This window comes from Cyphomyrmex costatus, unplaced genomic scaffold, assembly GCF_001594065.2.
Source record: "Cyphomyrmex costatus isolate MS0001 unplaced genomic scaffold, Ccosl1.0 scaffold770, whole genome shotgun sequence".
Lineage (NCBI taxonomy): Eukaryota > Metazoa > Arthropoda > Insecta > Hymenoptera > Formicidae > Cyphomyrmex > Cyphomyrmex costatus.
In genome coordinates this window covers 26,341-49,722 of record NW_017280345.1, presented here as the reverse complement: position 1 = coordinate 49,722, position 23,382 = coordinate 26,341, and the positions used below count along the sequence as shown (strand labels likewise).

The window sequence follows — 23,382 nt, the reverse complement described above, 5'->3', positions numbered from 1 at the left end:
GGTAGGCTGGACGAACGCGCGTATTTGCCAATCTTTAAAAATTAATATCTCGTTAACTATTGCTGCAATCCCAAAATGGTACAGGACTTTTCGACTCAGTATAGTCTGTTCTACCCACCCGTGAAATATTTGGCGGTTATTCTCAGCCACCCGATGTATACACAGATGTCTATATGTATACAGGGTGGCTGAGAATAACCGCATAATATTTAATGGGTGGGTAGAACAGACTATACTGAGTCGAAAAGTCCTGTACCATTTTGGGATTGCAGCAATAGTTAACGAGATATTAATTTTTAAAGATTGGCAAATACGCTCGTCCGTCCGGCCTACCACACCATTGAGTGTACGCCTACAGAACGTCGCGATGGGCGCGCGGGCCGCGGGAAGCGGACGTTTGGGGGCTAGCGGCGGTGTGCGCGGCGCGGGCGGCGGAGCGCTTGCCAACCATCCCCACTCTTCGCGCGGCTAGCTATCGCGATAGCGAATATTCGGCGCTTCAGAAATTAATATTTTGACAGCGAAAATCGGGAAATGATCGAAATCTTTTTGAGAACTCAATTTAGTTCGCTCTAAAGCGTGTACATGCCCGTGTACATACAGAAAAATGTTATAAATATGAATTGTTTTCAGTAAATAATAAGTGTATTTTAATTGTACCAACAACGTTCATTAATAAGATAGAGCGGACTAAACTGAGTCGAAAAGCCTTTTACCAGTAATTTGTAATTTTCGCAATATAGTTAACAAGATATTAATTACTAAAATATTAATTTTCAAGAATTTTTCATTCAAGTACTATCAACTTTACAGAAAAACAGCAAGAGGCGGAAATTGTTTATTTTCTTTTCATAAAGTTCTAGAAATTTTTTCATAAATTTTTATCAACCTTTTAGTGCTGCATTTTCTTATTAACAATTGTTTTTATGAGAAAATACGGTACTAAAAAATTCTGAAAAAATTCCCAGTATACTGGGATACCACTTAAAAAAAAATGCGCCATGCTATCTACCTCCAGGTGGTGCGGAAATGATAACGCTTCGTCAAATTTTTTATTTTATTTTCATAAAGCTCTGGGAATTTTTTAGTACCGTATTTTCTCATAAAAACAGTTGTTAATAAGAAAATGCAGCACTAAAAGGTTGATAAAAATTTATGAAAAAATTTCTAAAACTTTATGAAAAGAAAATAAACAATTTTTGCCTCTTGCTGTTTTTCTGTAAAGTTGATAGTACTTGAATGAAAAATTCTTGAAAATTAATATTTTAGTAATTAATATCTTGTTAACTATATTGCGAAAATTACAAATTACTGGTAAAAGGCTTTTCGACTCAGTTTAGTCCGCTCTATCTTATTAATGAACGTTGTTGGTACAATTAAAATACACTTATTATTTACTGAAAACAATTCATATTTATAACATTTTTCTGTATGTACACCGGCATGTACACGCTTTAGAGCGAACTAAATTGAGTTCTCAAAAATATTTCGATCATTTCCCGATTTTCGCTGTCAAAATATTAATTTCTGAAGCGCCGAATATTCGCTATCGCGATAGCTAGCCGCGCGAAGAGTCGGGATGGTTGGCAAGCGCTCCGCCGCCCGCGCCGCGCACACCGCCGCTAGCCCCCAAACGTCCGCTTCCCGCGGCCCGCGCGCCCATCGCGACGTTCTGTAGGCGTACACTCAATGGTGTGGTAGGCCGGACGGACGCGCGTATTTGCCAATCTTTAAAAATTAATATCTCGTTAACTATTGCTGCAATCCCAAAATGGTACAGGACTTTTCGACTCACAAGTATGGTCTGTTCTATCCACCCATTAAATATTATGCGGTTATTCTCAGCCACCCTGTATAAACATAATATTGCATATGTGATCTTAACATCGGGAACACACGTGTGGCTGCCGGCTGATGTCACACATACGCACTAACACACGCAGGATACTCATATACGCACTACTACACACGCACCGTCGCCATCTTGTTGTTCTCATCATGGCCGAAACCGGAAATCAAGCCGGCCTCAGTTCTCTGGACTGTTTTTGACGAAGTTAGCGATCTAGTATAGTATAGACACCTGTGAACCACAATCAATCACAACTGTTGGCGTTGTTTTGCGAAACCAAATCTTCCCGAACTGCTTCGAAAATAGTTGATAATGACGTAGGGTGGTTCTATTTCCCCACTACTCTAAATCTGCGCAGTAGTATATCACGGGAAGAGCATACCCTTGTCTTTATACCATGCTTCCCATAAATTATGATATGTTGCCAATTTGATAGCTGTTAATTAAATTTTGAATTACAGATGGGCTTTTGGAATCTTATTGTGGGAAATAGTTACTTTAGGTGCCACGCCTTATCCTGATACTCCCACAAATAGAATTTTACAATTTCTCAAATTTGGATATCGAATGGAGAGACCACCAAATTGTAGTCGAGAATTGTATGTATATTACAACCTATTCTTCTTTTAATTAATACGTAGATTTCTCATTTTCATGCATAAATATAAATATCTGGCGCCGAAAATTAAATTCTAGTAATTTCCTTTAAAATTTGCAGTTTTTAATACTAATTTTTTCTTAAAAAAAAATTTTTTTTTCAGATACAGCATAATGTATTCATGTTGGAATATAAGACCACAAAGTAGACCTACTTTTATCGAATTAAAACAAAGTTTAGATAAATTGCTCAGTAATTATTCGGAAAATAAATATTTGAGTTTGTACGATGTTTTATATGAATCAGCTGTTGAAAGTAACAAACCAAAATCGATTAATGCATATTAAAATGTATGGCACACCTATATTAACTAGATTATAACTAACTAATTAAATTGAATTTTAACATGACAATTTTAATAACTTTTACTATGAAAAAGAATCATTTATTATTTCCTAATTATTATACATACAATAATTTATATGATGTATAGTATACATATAAGTTCTTTTACAAACAAATCTCAGTAAACCAAAGCGTAACTGTAGTAATAATATAAGTAACTTTTGGATTTAAATTTAGGTACAACTCACCTGGTAACCTGATTAATTATGGTATTATCCCTTTCACAAAGCAGTTAACCAATGTTCAACTTATTTCTCATCTCTTTCCAATTCTAATAATCTTAAAGTCCTGTTTACGGTACTACAACTTTGTCCGAGTTCTTAGATCCAGGAACGATTAGCTAATAAACATGTAGCTTTTGCAGAAAAAAAATAAGTTTATTGGCTACACATTTCTCGGTCCGAGAATTCGAGTTTTAGCACCATGGACACAAAGCTTTTCAGTCTGAATCTACAATAGTTCTAGTTTAAACCCAGTCATCAAATCCCGATTCACTTCGAAGTGAAATAAAATTTTTTAGATGTAAACGGATTAATTCACTTAATCTTTATTTAACATTATTTTTCCTCACGCGTGCATGTAATATGCCCTATACCGCAACGCTTTTGCGTGCGGTAAATAGCCAATATCTCAAGCCGTTGAGTTATTTCTCTAACCCCACGCAAAAGCGTTGCGTTATGAAAAATAAGTAAATAATGCAACGCAGTGTTTCATAACGCAACGCAGTGGTAGCGCTCGTACAAATAACAACACGGAGAAACCTATTTAACATTAATTCACAAAAATCGATTTACTTCAATCCTCTTTTCTCAGCGGAGTAGAGTGAATAAGATTGAAATAAGTGTAGTGTAAAAAGGCCTCTGTACACGGTCAGTAATACTATCAGTATCAACGAATATTGACAATATTATTGATTGTGTGTGGTTAATATTAATGGATTGACGTAGAATACTGACGATGATTTGGACTTAAATACATGCTTTTTCCTTAAGATCCATGTCGCCATAGATAATAATATACGTCAAATCACGTCAAACTGAAGTGAAATATTATCAATAATACCTGATCGTATAAGATTATAAAAACTAATGTATACTGTCAGTAATACTGATCAGTAATACTGACTAAGTATTATTGACCGTGTAGGGAGGCCTTAAACGTAATGGATTGAAACGTAATGAGTGTTACCAACATATAATACATAACCATTCTAACAGCAAAAGTAAGAACAGAAACAAATATGTAAATATAAGAGTATAATTTTGAAGCAAATATATTAAATTAATTTTGAAATATAAATGGATCGACGATAAGATGTATATACAGTGGTGTGTAATGTCCGCCGAAAAGCATATACAGACGGCGAACGTCACTAACAGGCAATGCGAAGTGGTTGTCATAACAACCATCTAGCGTCCTGCTCCAAGAAGTGATCACGCGCTTATCGCATGATCAACAGCTGTAACGTTACCTCAAGCGCGCGCGCGCATCGAATTAATATAATTGAGCGAACTGAATATAAAATAAATAGAACAATAAATTAGCAAGTGATACACTTTTAATAAACATAAAACTATATACTTGTGCAAAATCAAGGCACAAATACTAATTATATAAGGATCAAAGATTGTTTATTCAACCTGTAATCACTTAAGTATAAAATCAATATCAGTTTGATAAATAATATAGTAACAACAAATACTAGTCATTTCGCTTAAGTATCTTAATTAAAAACCTCTTAAATAAATAATGAGGTAACGCGACGAGGCATAGCGAGCCGAAACAAAGAGCCGATACATACGGCATAACTACGTGCATAAAAACGAGAGCAACTGTTCGGGCGAATTACCGCTTAAATCAATAGTCAATAAGATGCAGAAATTGCACCGCAGTGTTGTACCTTGCGGGGGCTGTGCCCATCAATGTGTAGCCTCCCGAATTTAACTGCTAACTATTGAAAATTAATAGAAATTAACAAATAAAGAAATACAGAATAATACCGGTAAATAAGCTACACATTGGGGTCAATTCCCCTCACCGCTCAGCATCACCATTCGACATAAACAGAAGTTCCGAGAATTTTCCAGACGATTCTGGAAACAGAAATTCGTGACGCAGTTTCCGGAAAGGACAATCCCCCTTGTCCTCGCAGGGATCACCCCTTGATTTGTATATAAACCGTGTCCGCTAAGAGCGCAGGCACTTCGTTTCTTAGTATTCTAATTTGCACTTCGCTTCACACTTCGGTTTTCGCAATCTAACTTCAGTTGTCGCACTTCTTTTTCGAACAATATTCTTTATTAGATCAGCGGTAAATTCGAACTATATCGGCGCCCGTAATACATATATATATATCTACATTTTGTTCGCATTATTAACAGTCAATTTTTGGTGTAAGTAAACAGTGAAATAAACCTCTTTTTGGTTCAACTCTTCTTCTACTCAATTTAATTACTTTTCTAGTGTCGTAATGTTTCGGCAAATGAAGTGCCTAAGTGTTTCGTGATCGTCTGTGGTGTCCATAATTGTTACAGTGACTTGGATTCTCGGAGAGCTGTAATTTATAATAAAAACGCGTTGTTTCGGGGGCTTCTCTGGGAACGGCCGCTGCGAGTTTTAAGACAAACTCCAGCCGCCTATGGAGCGAGGCTCTAGCGGCTTTCGGGAAACACAAAGCCGCCCCTCGTTTCTCTTGGAGACGCCACCGCGTTAGCTCGCTTGTCACTCGAATCTCGGCTTGGAGTTCGAGGTGCTCGGAGGCCTTCCCGGAAAGGGCCGCCGCGAGTTTCAAGACAAACTCCGGCCGCCTATGGAGCGGGGCTGCAGCGGCTTTCGGTAAACACAAAGCCGCACCCCGTTTCTTCCAGTTACGCTTCCTCTCGGTGTTAGCCATTTGGTTTTTAAAATAACGGCAGCGACAGCTGGTCCACTCGCGAATCCAAGTTACCCAACACCTACGATAATGGTTGCAGGAGAGGGTAAATGCCCCGTAGAAGGGACTCTGGACGTCGGATGGCGTACCGGCGCCTAGTGCGTGACTATAACGCCTCCGCGGAATTCGATCCTCGGGCCGCCAGTGAGCCTAACTGGATACATAAGGAGGTTCCTGTGTATCACCCGGTTCCCGGGAACCTGTCTGCGTACGCTCCCGGTGCGCGCTGGGTACGGGGTAAACCGTGCGTCCGCAAGTCGGATGCTATCAGGCTCGAGCAGGCAGGGAGCGTCAAGGCCCCAGAGGCGATTGTTAAAGCACCACGGGGTATACCCACTATAAGGAGCAGTGAGCCCTTTCACCAAATAGTGCGTCTGGCGGTGTTTTGCCCTCCGCCAGACCCCAGTTACCACGTGGGGCAAATTTGGATGGCGAAACGGGAACCTCGCCCCGCGTCCGTGCTAAGTACCGCCGCGCAGGACGTGACAGGTGGCAGAAATAATAGGTACACTAACTTATTATTTGTTGTTCTTTTTCAATTTGCAAACATATATGTGTTAATGCCATATATGTAATACTCCTATATTGCTAGTAGAGGTCCGACGGCGATGCCATCATCACGGTGCAGACATATAATACCTTCTCTTTCTACAGATGTACGACAGTCTTGCGCGCATGCGTTAGATTTTTCTGAAACGACCAATAGAATCGTATCTCCGAAAAAATAAATGTGTGTATATATGGTATATACTCGTACATACCGTTTACCAAAAATGTTATTCAGGTTATTTATGTGAAAGATTATTTAAGTGAATGGTTCTGTGACAAATATTAAGCAATATTAGGAAATAACTTATCAAATGGAATTATAACAGAAAAGATAAAGGTATGTATGTACGTGGGTTAAAAATGTGTTAACCTGTACTTCATCGAACATACAAGTGTTATGAATAAAACTAAAACATGTGCTTTTACACTCTACGAACTTGACAGTCACGGACAGAATCACGACAGGAATAACAAAAATAATAACGGAATATAAATTTTAGTAGGTGTACATGGACGTAAAGAATAAAATACTCCTGCTATTATATCTTTATCGTTAAACCAAGAATATATAGTGCGCTGAAAGAGGAGGCGGAGCAACGACTCGTTTCCGCATGCGCAGAACACTGCAGTACATCAGGGGGTCTATTCTTGAAACCTAGCGATAATTATCGTATACGGAAAATATCGCACGGTCGGTATCGTATGCGACTTCGAAATCGTATTCTCAGTTACCATGCGATATGTTGTTAGCGGTAATTTTCGTATACGATAATTGTGCAACGTTGCCACGTGTAAGAAAATATATAAACCAATAGGAACGGAGTTATAAGAGAATGTAACAGGTCGTATTTATTTTGAAAGGTTATAATGCTCTATGTATCAAAATAATACATATCATTTACAAAATATTAATAGTGATAATGGCATCAGTATTAAATGCAGTGCAAAAACGCTGTGCATATATTAATGAAGAACAGAAAAATTTACTGATTGGTAAGTAATGTGCTTTCAATTTGTTTAATTTTTCTTAAACTCTAGATATGCAAAATTCATTTTAAGCTTAACAGATTTTCTTTTCAATTTAGAAACGAGCTTTATTTTTACTTTAAAACTTTTCAATTTATAATTAAAGATATAGGTATTACCAATTTAAAAGCAAATATATTTAAAGATATATATGTATTACTAATTTAAAAGCAAATGCGTGTTTATGTATAAAGATAATAATTGAATAAACAATAGCTATAGACCAGTAATAATTATTTATTAATTTTTTAATACAAATATCCTATAATATTTAATTGTTAAATTATAGAATTTATGCAAAAACATCCTGAGCTGCAAAGTGGCAAATTTTCTGCAACATTTACCTTTAAACATGCTCAAAAATTATGGGAAAAAGCAACAGATGAATTACATAAAATACCAGGTGCAGTAAAAAGTTGGAAACAGTGGCGAAAAGTATGTATTATACTGAAACACGAGAAGAATTTATATACTTTCGATAATTTGGGTCTATTTTATTTGTATTATAGACTTGGCAAGACATAAGAAGTTCCACTAAAGCCAAAAATACTTTAATTAAGAAGCATGCAAAACAAACTGGCGGAGGGCCTGCATCAAATCAGGTTTTAACAGAAATTGATCAAAATGTCCTAGCACTAATAGGTTCAACAGTCGTAGAAGGACATAAGGCAATACAGGAATCTAACGTACAATTTGTAAGCAATCCTTGTTATATTGTATAATAATTTCTAAAACACGTAAAGAAATTAATATTAGGATAGTGATCTATATATTGACTTTTTTGCAGGAGTGGTTAGATAACTCAAATTTATGTAACGTAAATAATGATGGAGATGGAGAAAGATTTTCCATAATATGCACTAATCAAGAGATAACACAAGAACCTATACCCCCACAAAATTCATTGTTTCCTCAAAATAATTATTACAGCATACCTGAAAAAAATGACGCATCAGAAATAAGTTTAAACAATGACAATTGTACTAATAACATTAAACAATCTTCAACGAACATGAAAACAATTGAAGTAGAAACGCCAACTACTGCAACTATCAATACATCACACGTTTCTATAACACCAACTTTAAATTCGGTGTCAATAAAAAAAGGTATTAAAAGAACTGCTGCACAAAGATATGACAAATCAATAGAACAGACTGAAAAATTGACTACAATTTCACAGAAAGATTACGAGATAAGACAATCATATTATTTAAAAAAATTAAAACTTTATAAGATGGAATTAGATCTAAAAAAAAGAGATGTTATTGCTAAAGAAAAAATATGCACATTGTTGGAGCAACTGTTTAAAAACTGATAAGCTGTGAAATAATATTAGAGTATTTATTTATAAGTAAACCAAAGTTTCTGTGAGTTTTATTGATATTCAAATTTTACGTTGATTAAAATTTAATTTTACTTTATTTAGTTTAATAATTACATATTACGTTACTAATTATTACGTTTGAACTAATATATATTAAATGATTAACATGTATTTTCTGTTATTATTAACATGTATTTTCTGTTATTATTAACATATATTTTCTGTTATTTAAATATAAAATGTTAAATAAAAATGAGTCTTAAAAACTATATTGTCATGAGAAATACTGTCTTATTAGATTGTTGCGGATTCTTCGGCCAACTGTCAGTTCGTGATTTCTACCTGCTCTATCTATTTCCAATTCATTTACACCATCCATAACATTCATACCGAAGTCCAATATTTCATCTTCTAATTCAAGTGTAGGTATAGGCACGTTGTCATGAATGCACATATTATGCAGCACTACACAAGCATTAATAATTTTTGAACAAACATCTGGCCGGTAATGTAAAACTCTATGTTTTAATAAACAACGAAATCTCATTTTTAAGAGACCATTGCAACGTTCAATGATTGATCTAGTGCTCTTTTGCTGATCATTATATCTTCTCGTAGCAATATTAAGTTCATTATCCATTACTGGAGTCATCATCCAAGGTCTAAGAGCATAACCAGAGTCACCTGTAAAGCAATATAATGTTACAAACTAACATTATTTATCATCATTTTGATGACAAAATGGTGACAAATAACGTCAGCTTCTTTTCTTCGGTATTACCTAGTAAAAAGAAATTGTGTCCACGATTATAAATCTCTTGCATAATAGGAAGAACATTACTATTATTCCAGATATATGAATCGTGAGTGCTTCCTGGATATCGGGCATTCACATTCATTATTCTAAGATCGGAATCACATATCTGCAAATAAAGCTTTAATTACATTATTTGTATAAATGCCTAATTGAATTGTTAATGCACTATATTCTTTACCAATTGTACGTTTATAGAATGGTATCCTTTTCTATTAATATAAATATGTTCAGGATAATTTTCGTCATTTTTTGGAGGTGGAACAATTGCTATATGAGTGCAGTCTATACAACCGATGGCTCCAGGAAAGCGATGATTTATCCAAAATCTATGTGTATATATACACGTACATATAAATATATATAATGTGATGTAATAATTTTATCTGCACAGTTATGTATAATTCTTAATGTAGGCTATATTCTTTCTTACTTATTACGTAGTTGTTGCAGTTCCTGAATATTATGAGGAAAACGAACCCAATTATTAAATACTTCTGGTAAATTAAGAATATTAGTTACATTGCGAATACATCTGCTAACAGAAGGTTGACTAATTGCTGTATAAATATTATGTCCTATGCAATTCTGATAGCTTCCTGATGCAAAAAAGCGTAATGCTGCTAAAACCTAAGAAAAAGTCTTATTAAGAATAATTTATATTCTGTATGTGTTGTCTATACTTACTTTAATTTATATTCTGTATGTATTGTCTATACTTACTTGTAAAGTTGATTGTAAAGCAGTAGGTCGTGATGGTTCTATATAATTGTCTACAATATCAATAAGCCTGATTGTTGTTTCTTTTTTCAATCGAAAAATATTTATAAATTGCCTTTCAGATAATTGAAATGGATCATCCCTTATGTGAAAACGTGGTCTATCATTATAATTATAAACATTTTCTAATTGCTCATTGATATGTAAAAAAACAGCATTTCGATATGCCATATCCATTGCTAAATTAAAACTTCACATTAACCGCAATTTGTCGAGAGAGTCGCACTTATTACTATATTTGTCGTATGCGACTTGCATATCGCATGGGCTATACCCACTCGATATCAGTCATTCGAGATTTTCTCGCATACGATACATCTCACCCATTCAAGAATACTATTTTTGTTAACGCATGCGATATCATATGCGATATCTAAAGTCCTCATTTCAAGAATAGACCCCCAGAAGAGAGAGACGTGAATATATGTCGGCACCGTGATATTGGCACCACTTCAACTCATTGTCAAGATAGGGCACTAGCAATATAGGAGTATTACATATATGGTTAATGCTAAGTCAGATTACTTTTCAGTTGAATGTCGACACATTTGAAAAATATTGTGGTGACCGAGTCACCACTATCTTAGCTGTAAGAATATAAAACGCATTAGATTAAAATAGTTAGAGATATACATAGATACACGAACACATACTTGACATACACAACAAGAAACAGACGCAAGAGTAAATAGAGAGAGCCTTTCAAAGCAACGGATTTCTTGTGACCATTTTTGCATTAGTTTGGCAATACGAGTCGCAGGTAGGAAAATAGGATCGATAAATATAAACTCGAGATGCACAATTAGGTTTCTGTAATTGATGTATGATTTTATTATATTCGTATGTTATATTTTACGAGGAAAGCATGTAGCGAGAGAATTTTAATTTAATTTATTATTTAAAAAATAACAATGACAACCGAGATAAATACACGCGAAATAATATTTACCAAAAATAGAAATTGCGAGAAAGACGCAACGGACGAGAAGCGAGCGAGAGATGTGACACAGGCAGTCGATCAGCTAACGCGTGTTCAAGCAGTCGCGTTTCGTAGAATAGCGAGTTGTCTTCCGAGAATCGACAAAGCACAATAAGTGATATCGCGACCGAATTATAAAGTATTCCAATCGAGCGATATATAAGTTCGTACCTTTTCATTCTCACACGCTTGTAAATGCATTTTAATATATTGACAAATTATAATTATTTTCTTTTCATATTTTCATTATTGATGACCTTACCCAGACAGCATGCTTGTCAGAATGAAAACTTTAAGAGAACTTTTTCAAGAGAACATTTAGTTATCTTTAAAATAATGTCTAAACGATATCTCATAATAATCATTTATTAGAGAATCTACCAAGAGAACTCTTTAAGATATCCAATTTGAGAGATGTCTTGAAATTGTTATCTTTATGATGTCATGCTAAATGATATTAGTTTGTTTTCTCATAAAAAATATCAATATGTTGTATGATTTTTGACAGTTCAGAAACGAGACATAATTATGATATCTTTTATGAGAAATTCATTTGATGTTACTTATTAGGAAAGATTCTGTTTCAGAGATGCCAGAAGGTTTGTAGATTATCGCTCCAACGTTCTGTGAATTCATAATCTTGCCATTCACTTCATATCCGTGTACTGCCGCGGTGGTAGATTAACAGTGTACAACGGTTTTAATATGCACCAGTGCACACTTATTTTCCCAGCCGAAATCGCTAATAGATACGTATCAGTGCATTCCTCGCCCTGATGAAGTGAACGGCAAGATTAATTAATTCAAACCTGTAAACATAACCTGTAAACTCTCTTTTTAAAGAAATTTATATATTAACATATAACAGATTTCTTTAAGACATCATAAATATGAATATATATGTTAATCATAAAGATGTCCAATTTAAGAAATCTTTTAAATATCATTTTTGTGACATCTTTCTGTTCTCAAAAAACGACGCATTAGATAACATTCAGTTATCTTTATGTGATCTTTAAGAAGTTTCTCTAAGTTATCAGATTCAGAAATAAGATATCTTTTAGAAACCTTTTGGATAACATATTGTTATTTGGGTATATTCCGTTACCACGTCAATTCTTATTCTGGCGCTCCTTTATATTTTAACTACATCTGACAGAATAACGGAGCCAATAGACCAGATAGACTAAAATATGTTTATATGTATACAGGGTGTCCGTCCATAAGTGTCGGAGCAAATATCTCGCAACTGGTTGAAGTTACAAAAAAGTTTAATAAGAGAAATTGGTACGACTCCGAGTCAGCTACAAAATGCATGCAAAAAATGTTTTTTATACTCGTTGCTTTTTCGAGTTATGTAGGTTAACATAGTTTTTTTTAATGGATACCTACAATTTTTTTGCATATTCGTATAGTAAGGAACATTTGCAATCAAAATCATATCTAGTAAAAAATTAAGTATCAAAGTAGTAAATTGGATTCTATTGTAATAAATAATTTTGAATCAATAAATAATTTTGAACGGGGTTTAAAATGTCAAAGAGAGATTGAAGAAGAAAACAAACAATTTTTTATAGAACGATTTGTCAGACCATAATATTTTTTTAAGAAAATCAATGTTATTGCGATAATTAACTCGAAGCCAGTAGCCGAAATGTACGACCATTTGGTATCCTCTTCGTTCTGGATACTTTTGTTGATAGAGTAGCTGAGCTTCATTTTCATTACGCATACTTAAATGCCACATCTCGAGCATATCACATTTTTCACTAATACTAAACATCATTATTTTTGTAATCTACAATATATGTATTCATTGAAAAGACGATTAACTGACTAACAAATACTGCACTAAATTTCATACTCCATGTTATACAAATACTTTACAAAACAAGCAGTCACGTATTTTGAGTTGAAGGTGATCAGTGATCCTGTTCGACATAACTGACTTCAAAATATTAGTTTGAATCTTGTTTTTCAAATTGTGATATGGAAAATCAACTTCTTAACTTTAAGGCTGCCAGAAAGCCGATATATCGGCTCTGAGGAAAATCAGTTTTTTTCTATAAGAAACATATGTGTATGTTATCAAATATAATAAAGTTTAGATTCATACACATCCAGACAACCACATAAAAAAAATAAATAGAAAAATAAAAAAGGAAAAAAGAAAAAAGGAGCTACATAAATACTCTCTACGTCCACGTCGTTAGCTCTGGGTAATTACCATCAAATTCAGCGCCCCTAAAAAACCTTATTAATGCTTATTTAAAAATTTCATGATCCAAAATTTGTTCTTTACCTTATCCTGCCAGGAAGCCGATATATCGACTCGGCCTATGATATGAACTTTATATATAGTTGATATATGATACAAGACACAAATTTGGCCACTTTTAAAGGACGGTTTAATATCTCAAATCTCGGCAGTCTAAAGGTTAAGATTCAATAAGATGTCGATTATCTCGTAAACGATGCATAGCAGCAATTTTTTACTAGATATGATTTTGATTGCAAATACTCCCTACTATACGAATATGCAAAAAAATTATAGGTATCCATTTAAAAAAACTATGTTAACCTACATAACTCGAAAAAGTAACGGTATAAAAGAAATTTTTACATACACTTTGTAGCTGACTCAAAGTCGAACAAATTTCTCTTATTAAACTTTCTTGTAACTTCAACCAGTTGCGAGATATTTGCTCCGGCATTTATGGACGGATACTCTGTATACAAATAATCTTAGTTGATCTCTAGAATTAAATAAGTGCAGACGTTTTTCGAAGAAAGTAATTTCGGACTGGCAGAAATAATAGATACAAGCTGTTTTATTTTATTATTAAATTTTGTTGGACACTTTTATATTGTCAGAGATTATAAATCTATGTTTAATTTAGTATTTACCAACATTATTTTGTGATAAATCTTATTTACAATTGATGAAAAATGAGTAGATCGAAACATTGTATAGATGAGGAGAAAAGATTAATAAAAAATTTTTATAAAAATGGAAAATCTCTCGGGAAAATATCTAAATTGATAGGACGGTCTAGAAATATGATAGCTAAAGCCTTAAAAGTACAGCATCAACTGAAGTATTTGACCTGCTACTGCTTCGGAAATGCAAAGCCGATCCCTTTGCGAGTTCTTTTACACTGAAGAAGCAAACTAATGCACCGATATCAGCAAGAACAATTCGTCAAAGACTGCAAGATGCTAAATTGTGTGCTAGAACCTCAAGAAAAGTGCCAGTGTTGAGTAAGAAGAATATTAGGGATCGTTTAACTTTTGCGAATAAATATTTAAAAACTATTGGTGAAGAGAGAAGCAGTGGAAAAATATTCTTTGAAGAGACGAAACAAAGATTAATTTGTTCGGATCTGATGGTGCATTAACTGTGAGGAGGCCTCCACTAGAGAGCCTCATAGGAAGAGAGTGGCAAACTGCATCACGTGACTCGGGCTCCTCTGATTGGACCCGGGCGTCTAGTGTATTGGAGCCATGGTGGGGGTATGCCATTGACAAACAGATAGTATTTAGGTTAGAGTTCTGAAGAACTACTCGACCGTAACGGACGCGTTTCGGATCGGGTGCTCCTTACTGTATATTTTTGAAAGTGTTGCCGGCTTTGACTGAGCACTCTGGCCGTATCGACCTCTTATTTCATTATTTGGAGGCGGGAACCATTAATTAATTAAGAAGAAGAAGAAGAAGAAGTATTTAGGTTAGACGACTACAAACAGGTCTTTGTAAGTGATACATATTATCTTGGAAGTATATACCTTCATCTATTGTACATATATACATGAAATAAAACTATGAATTTTTATATTTCAGATATCTGAATAGGATTTGTGCATATTATAAAATGCCTTCCAGATGCAGTACTCCAAGATGCACAAATTCAAATAAAGATGGATATTGCTGCGTAATATTTGCACAAGATCCTGAATTAAGAAGAAAATGGATTGATGTCGTGGGAATTGCTGATTGGGAATCTTCAAAAACAGCTGTACTGTGTAAGGTATCATATTGACTAACATATTGATGTTACGTTAATGATAGTTGATTGAGGATAGACATTTTTCTCTAACGTGTACTTCTTATTTTTTAGGTTCATTTCTATTCATCAGAGTTATTCCGCATCGGTAACAAAAAAATTATAAAGAAAGGTGCCATACCGAGCTTGTTTTGCAAATGTGATGAATCTGTAAAATTAGAAAGAAGAGAAACATTTGAACAAGTTTTCCATAATGAAAGTTGTTGCGTAAAGAAACTACCTGTGGACATAAAAATGTTAAAGAAATCAGGTAATGAAACAATATCTGCAAAAGAAAGTAATATCAATGATATTTGCAATACGAATGTTGAATTCTTATAAACCCATAAAGTAATGCACATTAAGTTACAAAATATTACACAAGAAAATGAAGTTTTAAAAGAAAGATGTCACAGTTTACAGAATGATTTGGCACATATAAAATCCTTTAATTTCATATGTAATTAATTGAATTAATTCCTTGATCATGATTAATTTTGTACATATTTCTAATTATATAAATTCTGTAAAACGTCTTATTGTAAGAGATATCAAAATTTTTAATATTATTTCCAGGGAATGGAAGTAACTCGTTACTTGTAACGAAGTTACAGTTACAAGTTACTTTTTTGGTAACTTTACTGGTAACTGCGTTACTTTCTTTTTTTGGTAACTGTAACGGTAACGAGTTACATTTTTTGGGTAACGGTAACGAAATTTACAGTTACTTTTGTCGTTACTTTGCACACGATTGAACACGGTTCGATTGGATACATGCTATTTAGCGCTTATCAATATGACTTGAAAGCCCTTAGACATTCGGCCGTTATGATTCAGTAATTATTTTACACTTCTATCTTCTATGTAATACATAGGACATACAAATATTTCAGTTTGCTGCATATTTTACAGGTTTTAGAATTACAAAATTGTGTTTAAAAAAAATTAAAAAATAAATTAAATAATAGTAAAATGAGAAGGGTTATGAACCCAAAAGCGAAACAGTTTAAAAGACGATGACAATAAGTGTCGAAACGTCGTTTGTTTTTATCTTTGTATTGTTCTAATATATATTTATACATTTAATTACATTGTCATCGTCGTTCTTATCGGAAATAAACTGTTTCATTTTTGGCTCGTAACCCTTCTCATTTTATTTTTATTTAATTTATTATTTGAGCCATTCTACATTGTTTTTTTTTTTTTTTAAACTGTATATTTGTCAGTATTACATATAAAAAAAAATGCAAAAGTACATTTTTAAATTGATTTTAAAAAAGTAACGGAAAAGTAACGAAAAGTTATTTTTCAAGTAACGGTAACTGTAACGAGTTACTTTTAAAAAGCGATAACTGTAACTGTAACTAGTTACATTTTTTACTCGGTAACGAGTAACTGTAACTAGTTATTTTTAAAAAGTAACTTTCCATTCCCTGATTATTTCTGATCGCACGATATACACTCTACTTATATAGAATTTATTGACAATTATAGCTATTCAAGATTTCAGAAGTGAAACTTTGTATACATATATATGTTTTTAATACTAAGGCGGTTTGGTAATAAAAATAAAATTTGTGGCAAAATGATTGTGTTTGATTTTTTAATAAAAATAACTATAATACCTACAAAATATTAGTTTTGCTTAATTTAGGGTGCGGTCAAGTTGCCACTACGAATACTTCGAAGCGTTTCTTGATTGGTTAATTTGTAAAATTCTTTCTTCTGATTGGTTAATCAAACGCTTCGAAGCATTTGTAGTGGCAACTCGACCGCACCCTTAATCTTAAATTATAATAACTTTATCTCCAACTCATTTTCGTGTATAATTTTTCTGTTTAAACCTATCAGCTAATAGTCCTGCTCCCATAGTCTTACTTCCAAAAGCTGATGTACTCTTGTTCATTTTTTCTGTATCACTCAGAGTTACTGATATTTGTTTTAAACGCATTGACACAAATCGGGATATTAATTTATTCCTAACATAATGACAAGTGCTTAAAGGGAGATGTTTTAAAGCAGTATGCAGATAAGATATTAAACTGTCATTAAAGGATTTGTCTAAGAGTAATAAGGTAATTATTTAGAATACGGTCTTCACTTCCGATCTTGATCTAATTAGGCTCATTCGACGCGTTTTCACTCAAAATGAAAAAAATCCAAATGAAATATGTGGCGGTCGACCTCGTGAACCGAGATATTAAGCGTTAAAGTTTAAGATTTTAGAGGTTAAGATATCTGTCAATTCTAATAAATGCTCGCGTTCAGCAAACTGAACTCGACTCAACTGTGCAAAACGGATCCGTAAGCGCTTGCTACTATTGGTTAGTGATCTCAAGTGATCTAGAAGAATACACCTATAGCAACGACCGCTTATAGAACCGTTCCGTGACAGTTGAGTTTACTGAATGCGACCTATATTTAAAAAATAAGCATGCGCTGTGGTTGCGCGCGTATGCAAATTCTGTATAGGCACATAAAATACTACTCTGCTATTTATTATAATTTGATTGTAATAACAATGGCATATTCAGTGGAGCAATTAAACAAATCATTGGTGTCCAGGATGTAGTTGGAGATGCAAAATTGTGGCCGAAATTTATACGCAAATTGTTCTGGGATCGCAATTTAACAGACCACAAAAGAATGATTCTTGTAAATTTTGCATATGTAAATGCAATATCAGAAGAATTCTTACATGACATCTTGGCTTTTACATTAAAGGAAACATATACAGAAAATTGGAAATATCAAATACACTGCAGGTTTAAATATTTAAATCACGAGGTATCATTTTTAATTAATAGGTTGAATAATACATTATGAAACATTTGTCACACTTTTCAAAATTTATAGGAATTTGGTCGACAACGCCGAAGTCGTGTATATAGCTACAGTGTTTATTTTAAACAATTGTTGGATTTAAATTTCAATCCATATAAAAAAAAATGAAAAGGTATACATTTTAAATAACAAACTATTCTCTGCTTTAAAAACATAAATTCGCTGCTTTAAAAATACAAAAGCACTACTTTAAAAATACAAATTTACTGCTTTAAAATCAATTCACTGCTTTAAAACAATAGTGGAGCCCCCCCCGCAGGGGGGGGGGCGGAACCCACTATATCCGCGCATATACTTTTACAACGTAGATATAACATACGTGGATGCAGTGAGTTCCGCCCCCCCTGCGGGGGGGCTCCACTATTGTTTTAAAGCAGTGAATTGTTTTTTAAAGCAGTGAATTTGTATTTTTAAAGCAGTGCTTTTGTGTTTCTAAAGCAGTAATTTGTTATTTTTAAAGCAGTAAATTTGTATTAATTTTTAAAGCAGTAAATTTATGTTTGTAAAGCCAAGAATTTGTGTAATTATAAAATAGAGAATATTTATTTTTAGGGATTAATTGATGTTGGACACATGTTATATCAATTGTAATACAACGTAAATATTTATTTATACTTAATTATAAAACATATGTATAGGTAAATATATTTATAAAACAGAATAATATATATATTGTTGTATTGTTTATTGCATATAAAATTTTTTACAATTATACACAAATGGTGAGGCGCCAGCAAATCTGCTGCTATAAAGCCTCCCAGTATAATAAAAGAAACAAACGATTATTAGTAGCGCAAAAGTAAGATTTAACATTATTGGGATATTTGCACGAACTTCTCTCCAAACACGCTCAATGTTTTGTGTATGGGCGCCTGTAAATAAAAAATATTTTAATTATAACATACACTTTATTGAATTTGAATAAATGTATCATAAAAAATCTTTCAATGATTTTTTTTATATTTAAAATAATTTTTCTTTTTACCACTATCTGGATCGACGAAATTATATGTATGATTTACAGTTAAATGTTGGAAGCCTTCATTGTTCAAACATTGATAGGACTTCCAATAATCTGAAATTATTGTTGTTCCTGGCATGATCCAATATTTGATACATACTAGGAGGGTTTCTTCTGATCGATTCTCTACTGGCATAATAAAAATTTTCTTTGACTCTCGCTCGAATCCTCCAAATATCCAATTGCCTTTTAAAAGCCGGCCACGATTATATTTGCGATGACCAATTTTCGCCTCATCTATTTCAACAGTGCATCCTGGACCTCCAAGTTTGCTACTATGTTTGTCGGCCCAGTACACACAGACCTGTTAATGTATGAAATATTTTTCTTAATAATATTAAATATCGTTATAATACACAATATTAAATTATATTACCTCGCGACAAAAATTGAACCAATCTACGACTGTGACGGAAGAAATACAGAGCTCCTCTTCAAGATCTTCTTGTCGAGGAGGACGTAACATTAGGAAAAATGCTACAATTGTGCAGATTTTTTCAACACTTAGTTTACTACGATTAAACCAAGTCCCTATTTTTGCACTTTTCTTGAAATTACACTGTTTGCAAACGCGTTTCTTTTTATTTGATTCACTTGTTAAATAATATCTTTTCCGGCAGTAGGCAATTAATGTTTCTTTATTAATATGTATTTTATTTTCACATTTCTCACAATTAATTATTGACGGCAACACACCATGTTGAATTAAAAAATCAATTAATTGATCTCTATGACCAATTAATTCTATAAATGCACAAAACAGCATTATTGATATTGTAGGGACTATTACGGCGATACAACAATGCCATATTACTCCACTTAATTTAAATCTCGAATATCGCGGCACACACAGTGCGCCAACGGAACTTTCCCAAACTAAAATACGGGTCTAGTTCATTTTCTTCCAAATTCTGAACTGGAGTACACTGGTGCAATAAGTTAGGGTTTATAATAGCCGTAATCTGTTAATTTTTTCCGTAATCTGTAAAAATTCATCAATCACAGTCAAATGAGAGAAAAATATTCGATTATGATTGGTCAATTCTTATAGACCAACTATTAGAGTGAGATAGCTGTAGTTTGTTTCACTCTAACTTATTGCACTATTTCAGAACTAATTCAGAATTCTATGAAAAAGAACAGACCTTACATATACATATGTTGGCTTCACACTACATCCGATTTTCGTCGTACGACGACTCTGCAACCAATCAGAAAACAAAATTTTGCTCCGTATCAATGATACGATTTTTCTGATTAATTGTTTGCAGAGTCGTCGTACGACGAAAGTCTAAGTGAATCCAGCCATAGCGCTGCAACGAGAAGAAATGACATATATCTTAACCTCTAAAATTTCGAACTTTAACGCTTAATATCTCGGTTCACGAGATCGACCGCCACATATTTCATTTGGATTTTTTTCATTTTGAATGAAAACGCGTCGAATGAGCCTAATTAGATCAAGATCGGAGGTGAGGACCGTATTCTAAATAATTACCAGTAATAATTTGGACTTTGCTTTCCATATAATTCTTTCTGCTCTTTCAAGAATATCAAACACTTCTTTACTAACTCTTATTTGAGCTCCAGGAGTATAATCTGAAATAGCTACAAAGGCAGATAAAGAAGATGGTGTAAACGTCAAATCAGAATTATCTTGCAATTTCAAATAACAATTTTCACATTTGATGAAATTTTTCAATTTGAAAACAACATATCCACATATTCTATAAAGTATTTGTTGTACAGTCTCTGACATAGGCTCACAATCATTTAATTTAGGGAAATCGCACTGTTTTTCTACAGTTTCTTCTTTTTCATTTAATTTAGTTAGAAGTACATTCAAAAGGGAAGGTACTTCATCATATAACTGGAAGTAGGTATTGCATGGTTTCCTGTTATACACATCTGTCTTAGTCTGTATTTGAACTAAAGAGCTGTTGGCTTAGGACATCCTCTACGTATGTTTGATAAACCATTTTCCAAACTGTCTTGACTTGCTCGGCCTGGAAAAAAGAAAAGAAACTCTTCCTCGTTTAAAAGATGATTTTGTAATATTATTTAATTTTGTTTTATAACAAGTATAGAATTCTTTTTTTATTAAGGGCCCCTTTCGTAATAGGCTCAGCCCTGTAGCCATTTTGCTTTTGAGTCACTTCGAGCCTAGCCATATTGGCGTACGTTTCGTTTAGTTTTGTTCCTTGCGATCTCTAAAAGGGTAACCCCCTTACAAATTCAGAAGTGGGATAAGAACTGAGTAATTGATCGAGTGAGAAATATACTCGTGGTTGGCAAGATCGCAGTGAGGCTCGACAGGATCAAGTAAACCTGTTCGAAAAGACACGAGAAGATTCGACGAGTGAGTCGGTATGTTAAGGATCCGTTGCATATGAGGATAAGTCCGAAGGCAACGAGAATCGGGAAATTTCAAGTCTGAATACGATACGACGAATAGACGAAGTAACGCATACGTGCAATTCTACGGAAGTTAAGTGAGCAATCGGTTGCCTATTCAAATAAAGAAGCGTGCATAAGTGCAAGAAAACCGTGAGAATCAGTTCGGCGGTGACGAAAATTACGTGCATAAGAGCAAGAAGACCGTGAGAATCAGTTCGGCAGTGACAATAATTACGTATATAAGTACAAATAGCCGTGAGAATCAATCAGGCGGTGATGAAAATTGCGGAAGTATACCAGGTACGTTAGACAAAGAAGAAAGAAGAAGCAAGACGTCTCATTTAATACGTGACAAGGCGCAGCGATCGAAAATCGATAAAGTAGTAAGGTGACGAGTCGATAGAGATTTACCGACGCGGCACAATGAAGGACCCCAAAACATTTACGTTAGTGGCGCTGAAAGAAAAGTTGCGACAATTGAATCGAAATGTCAGCGGTAACAAGATCGAGTTAATCGCGAGGTTAGACGAAGCAGATCCTACTCGTCAGTGGATACAAGACCTTGAGGATGAGATGAACGATACGGAAGAGGGAGCCGTAGGAGGGATTGATCGAGACGGCACGACGGAAGAGCCCATGTTTGTCCTCCAAGGAGCTTCTCAGGATCCATCTTCGAGTCTGTTGCAGAAAGAACGTGATCTCGATAAGCGAGAGAGAGAATTATTACGACTCGAGATCGAACTTATGCGACGAGAGAACGAACAGCTGCGATCAATTATGGAATCGACTGCCGTCGTTGGTGATATCAATACAAGGAGGGCAGCGCCTAAGGTTAACTTAACTAACCTAAAAGAAATGATATCGTCGTTTGATGGTAAGAATACTTCATATCAGTGTTGGAAAGAGCAATTACTGATGGTGCGACGAACATATCAATTGGATGACAACATGACTAAATTATTGCTGGGAGCGAAGCTAACTGGAGACGCTGAAGAGTGGTTTCATTCGGTGCCTATCTATATTTCTTTGCCCTTCGAGGAATTACTGAGGCGTATGGATGGCATGTACGGACAGCGAGAAACTAAACTGATGCTAAGAAGACAGTTTGAAAGCAGAATGTGGCAGTACGGCGAGACATTTGCGGAATATTATCACAAAAAAATCATACTAGCAAACAAGGTTCCCATAGACGAAGAAGAGATAGTCGACTACGTGATTGATGGTATACCGATAAAGTCAATCAAAAATCAGGCAATGATGCAGCAGTTCCCTGATACAGAGACGATGCTAAAGGCCATGGAAAATATTACCTTGAAATCAGAGCCGTAGACGATGAGTAGAGTATATAGGCCGGTTCTTGGCCAAATTTGAGTTTGAGCTTTTTTGAATTTGATTTTTTTGAGTTTTTTTTTTAAGAAATTGATGACTGTGATTGGTCCATTTTTTTTAGTTGAGCTTTTTGAATTTGATTTTTTTGAGTTTGAGCTTTTTGAATTTGATTTTTTTGAGTTTGAGTTTTTTGAATTTTATTTTTTTTGAGTTTGAGCTTTTTTGAATTTTGATTTTTTGAACCAGGTTTACCAACATAAATCATTGAGCTTTTTTTGTAAGCACTTAATTTTGAATCAGGTTTACTAACATAAATCACTAGAAGGATATGGCGTCACTAGGTATGAGAGTGAGGTCACAGGGTGAGGGAATGACGTTGCAGGGTGCTGACGTCGCGGAAAGAATTGCGGTGGTCGCCGCAGGGTCAATAGCTGCCAGGGTCCTCCGGTAAGCTAACGCGCGCGGTCCTCCCCCGCCGCGAGGTCCGTCG

General features: G+C 34.3%; 3 protein-coding genes across 3 annotated transcripts in view; 2 read left to right on the top strand and 1 right to left on the bottom strand.

Annotated features, from left to right (window-relative positions):
• The window catches only part of LOC108781169 (tyrosine-protein kinase receptor torso), an 85,438-nt gene extending 82,638 nt beyond the window's left edge, over positions 1-2,800 (top strand). Inside the window, exons 16-17 of the mRNA XM_018549085.1 lie at positions 2,311-2,448; positions 2,611-2,800. Of these exons, the coding sequence (XP_018404587.1) occupies positions 2,311-2,448; positions 2,611-2,794 (322 nt within the window). The 3' untranslated portion in view covers positions 2,795-2,800. The remainder of the gene's footprint in view (positions 1-2,310; positions 2,449-2,610) is intronic.
• A 4,453-nt stretch (positions 2,801-7,253) lies between these two features.
• Positions 7,254-8,081, top strand: LOC108781168 (uncharacterized). Its single transcript, XM_018549084.1, has 3 exons — positions 7,254-7,326; positions 7,649-7,794; positions 7,869-8,081. Exons 1-3 carry the CDS (start codon positions 7,254-7,256, stop codon positions 8,079-8,081), a joined length of 432 nt encoding a protein of 143 aa, XP_018404586.1.
• Positions 8,082-8,960: 879 nt separating this feature from the next.
• LOC108781167 (putative nuclease HARBI1) lies at positions 8,961-10,457 on the bottom strand. Its single transcript, XM_018549083.1, has 5 exons — positions 10,224-10,457; positions 9,934-10,130; positions 9,682-9,829; positions 9,468-9,609; positions 8,961-9,370 (listed from the first exon to the last, which is right to left on the bottom strand). Exons 1-5 carry the CDS (start codon positions 10,455-10,457, stop codon positions 8,961-8,963), a joined length of 1,131 nt encoding a protein of 376 aa, XP_018404585.1.
• Between the last annotated feature and the right edge of the window lie 12,925 nt (positions 10,458-23,382).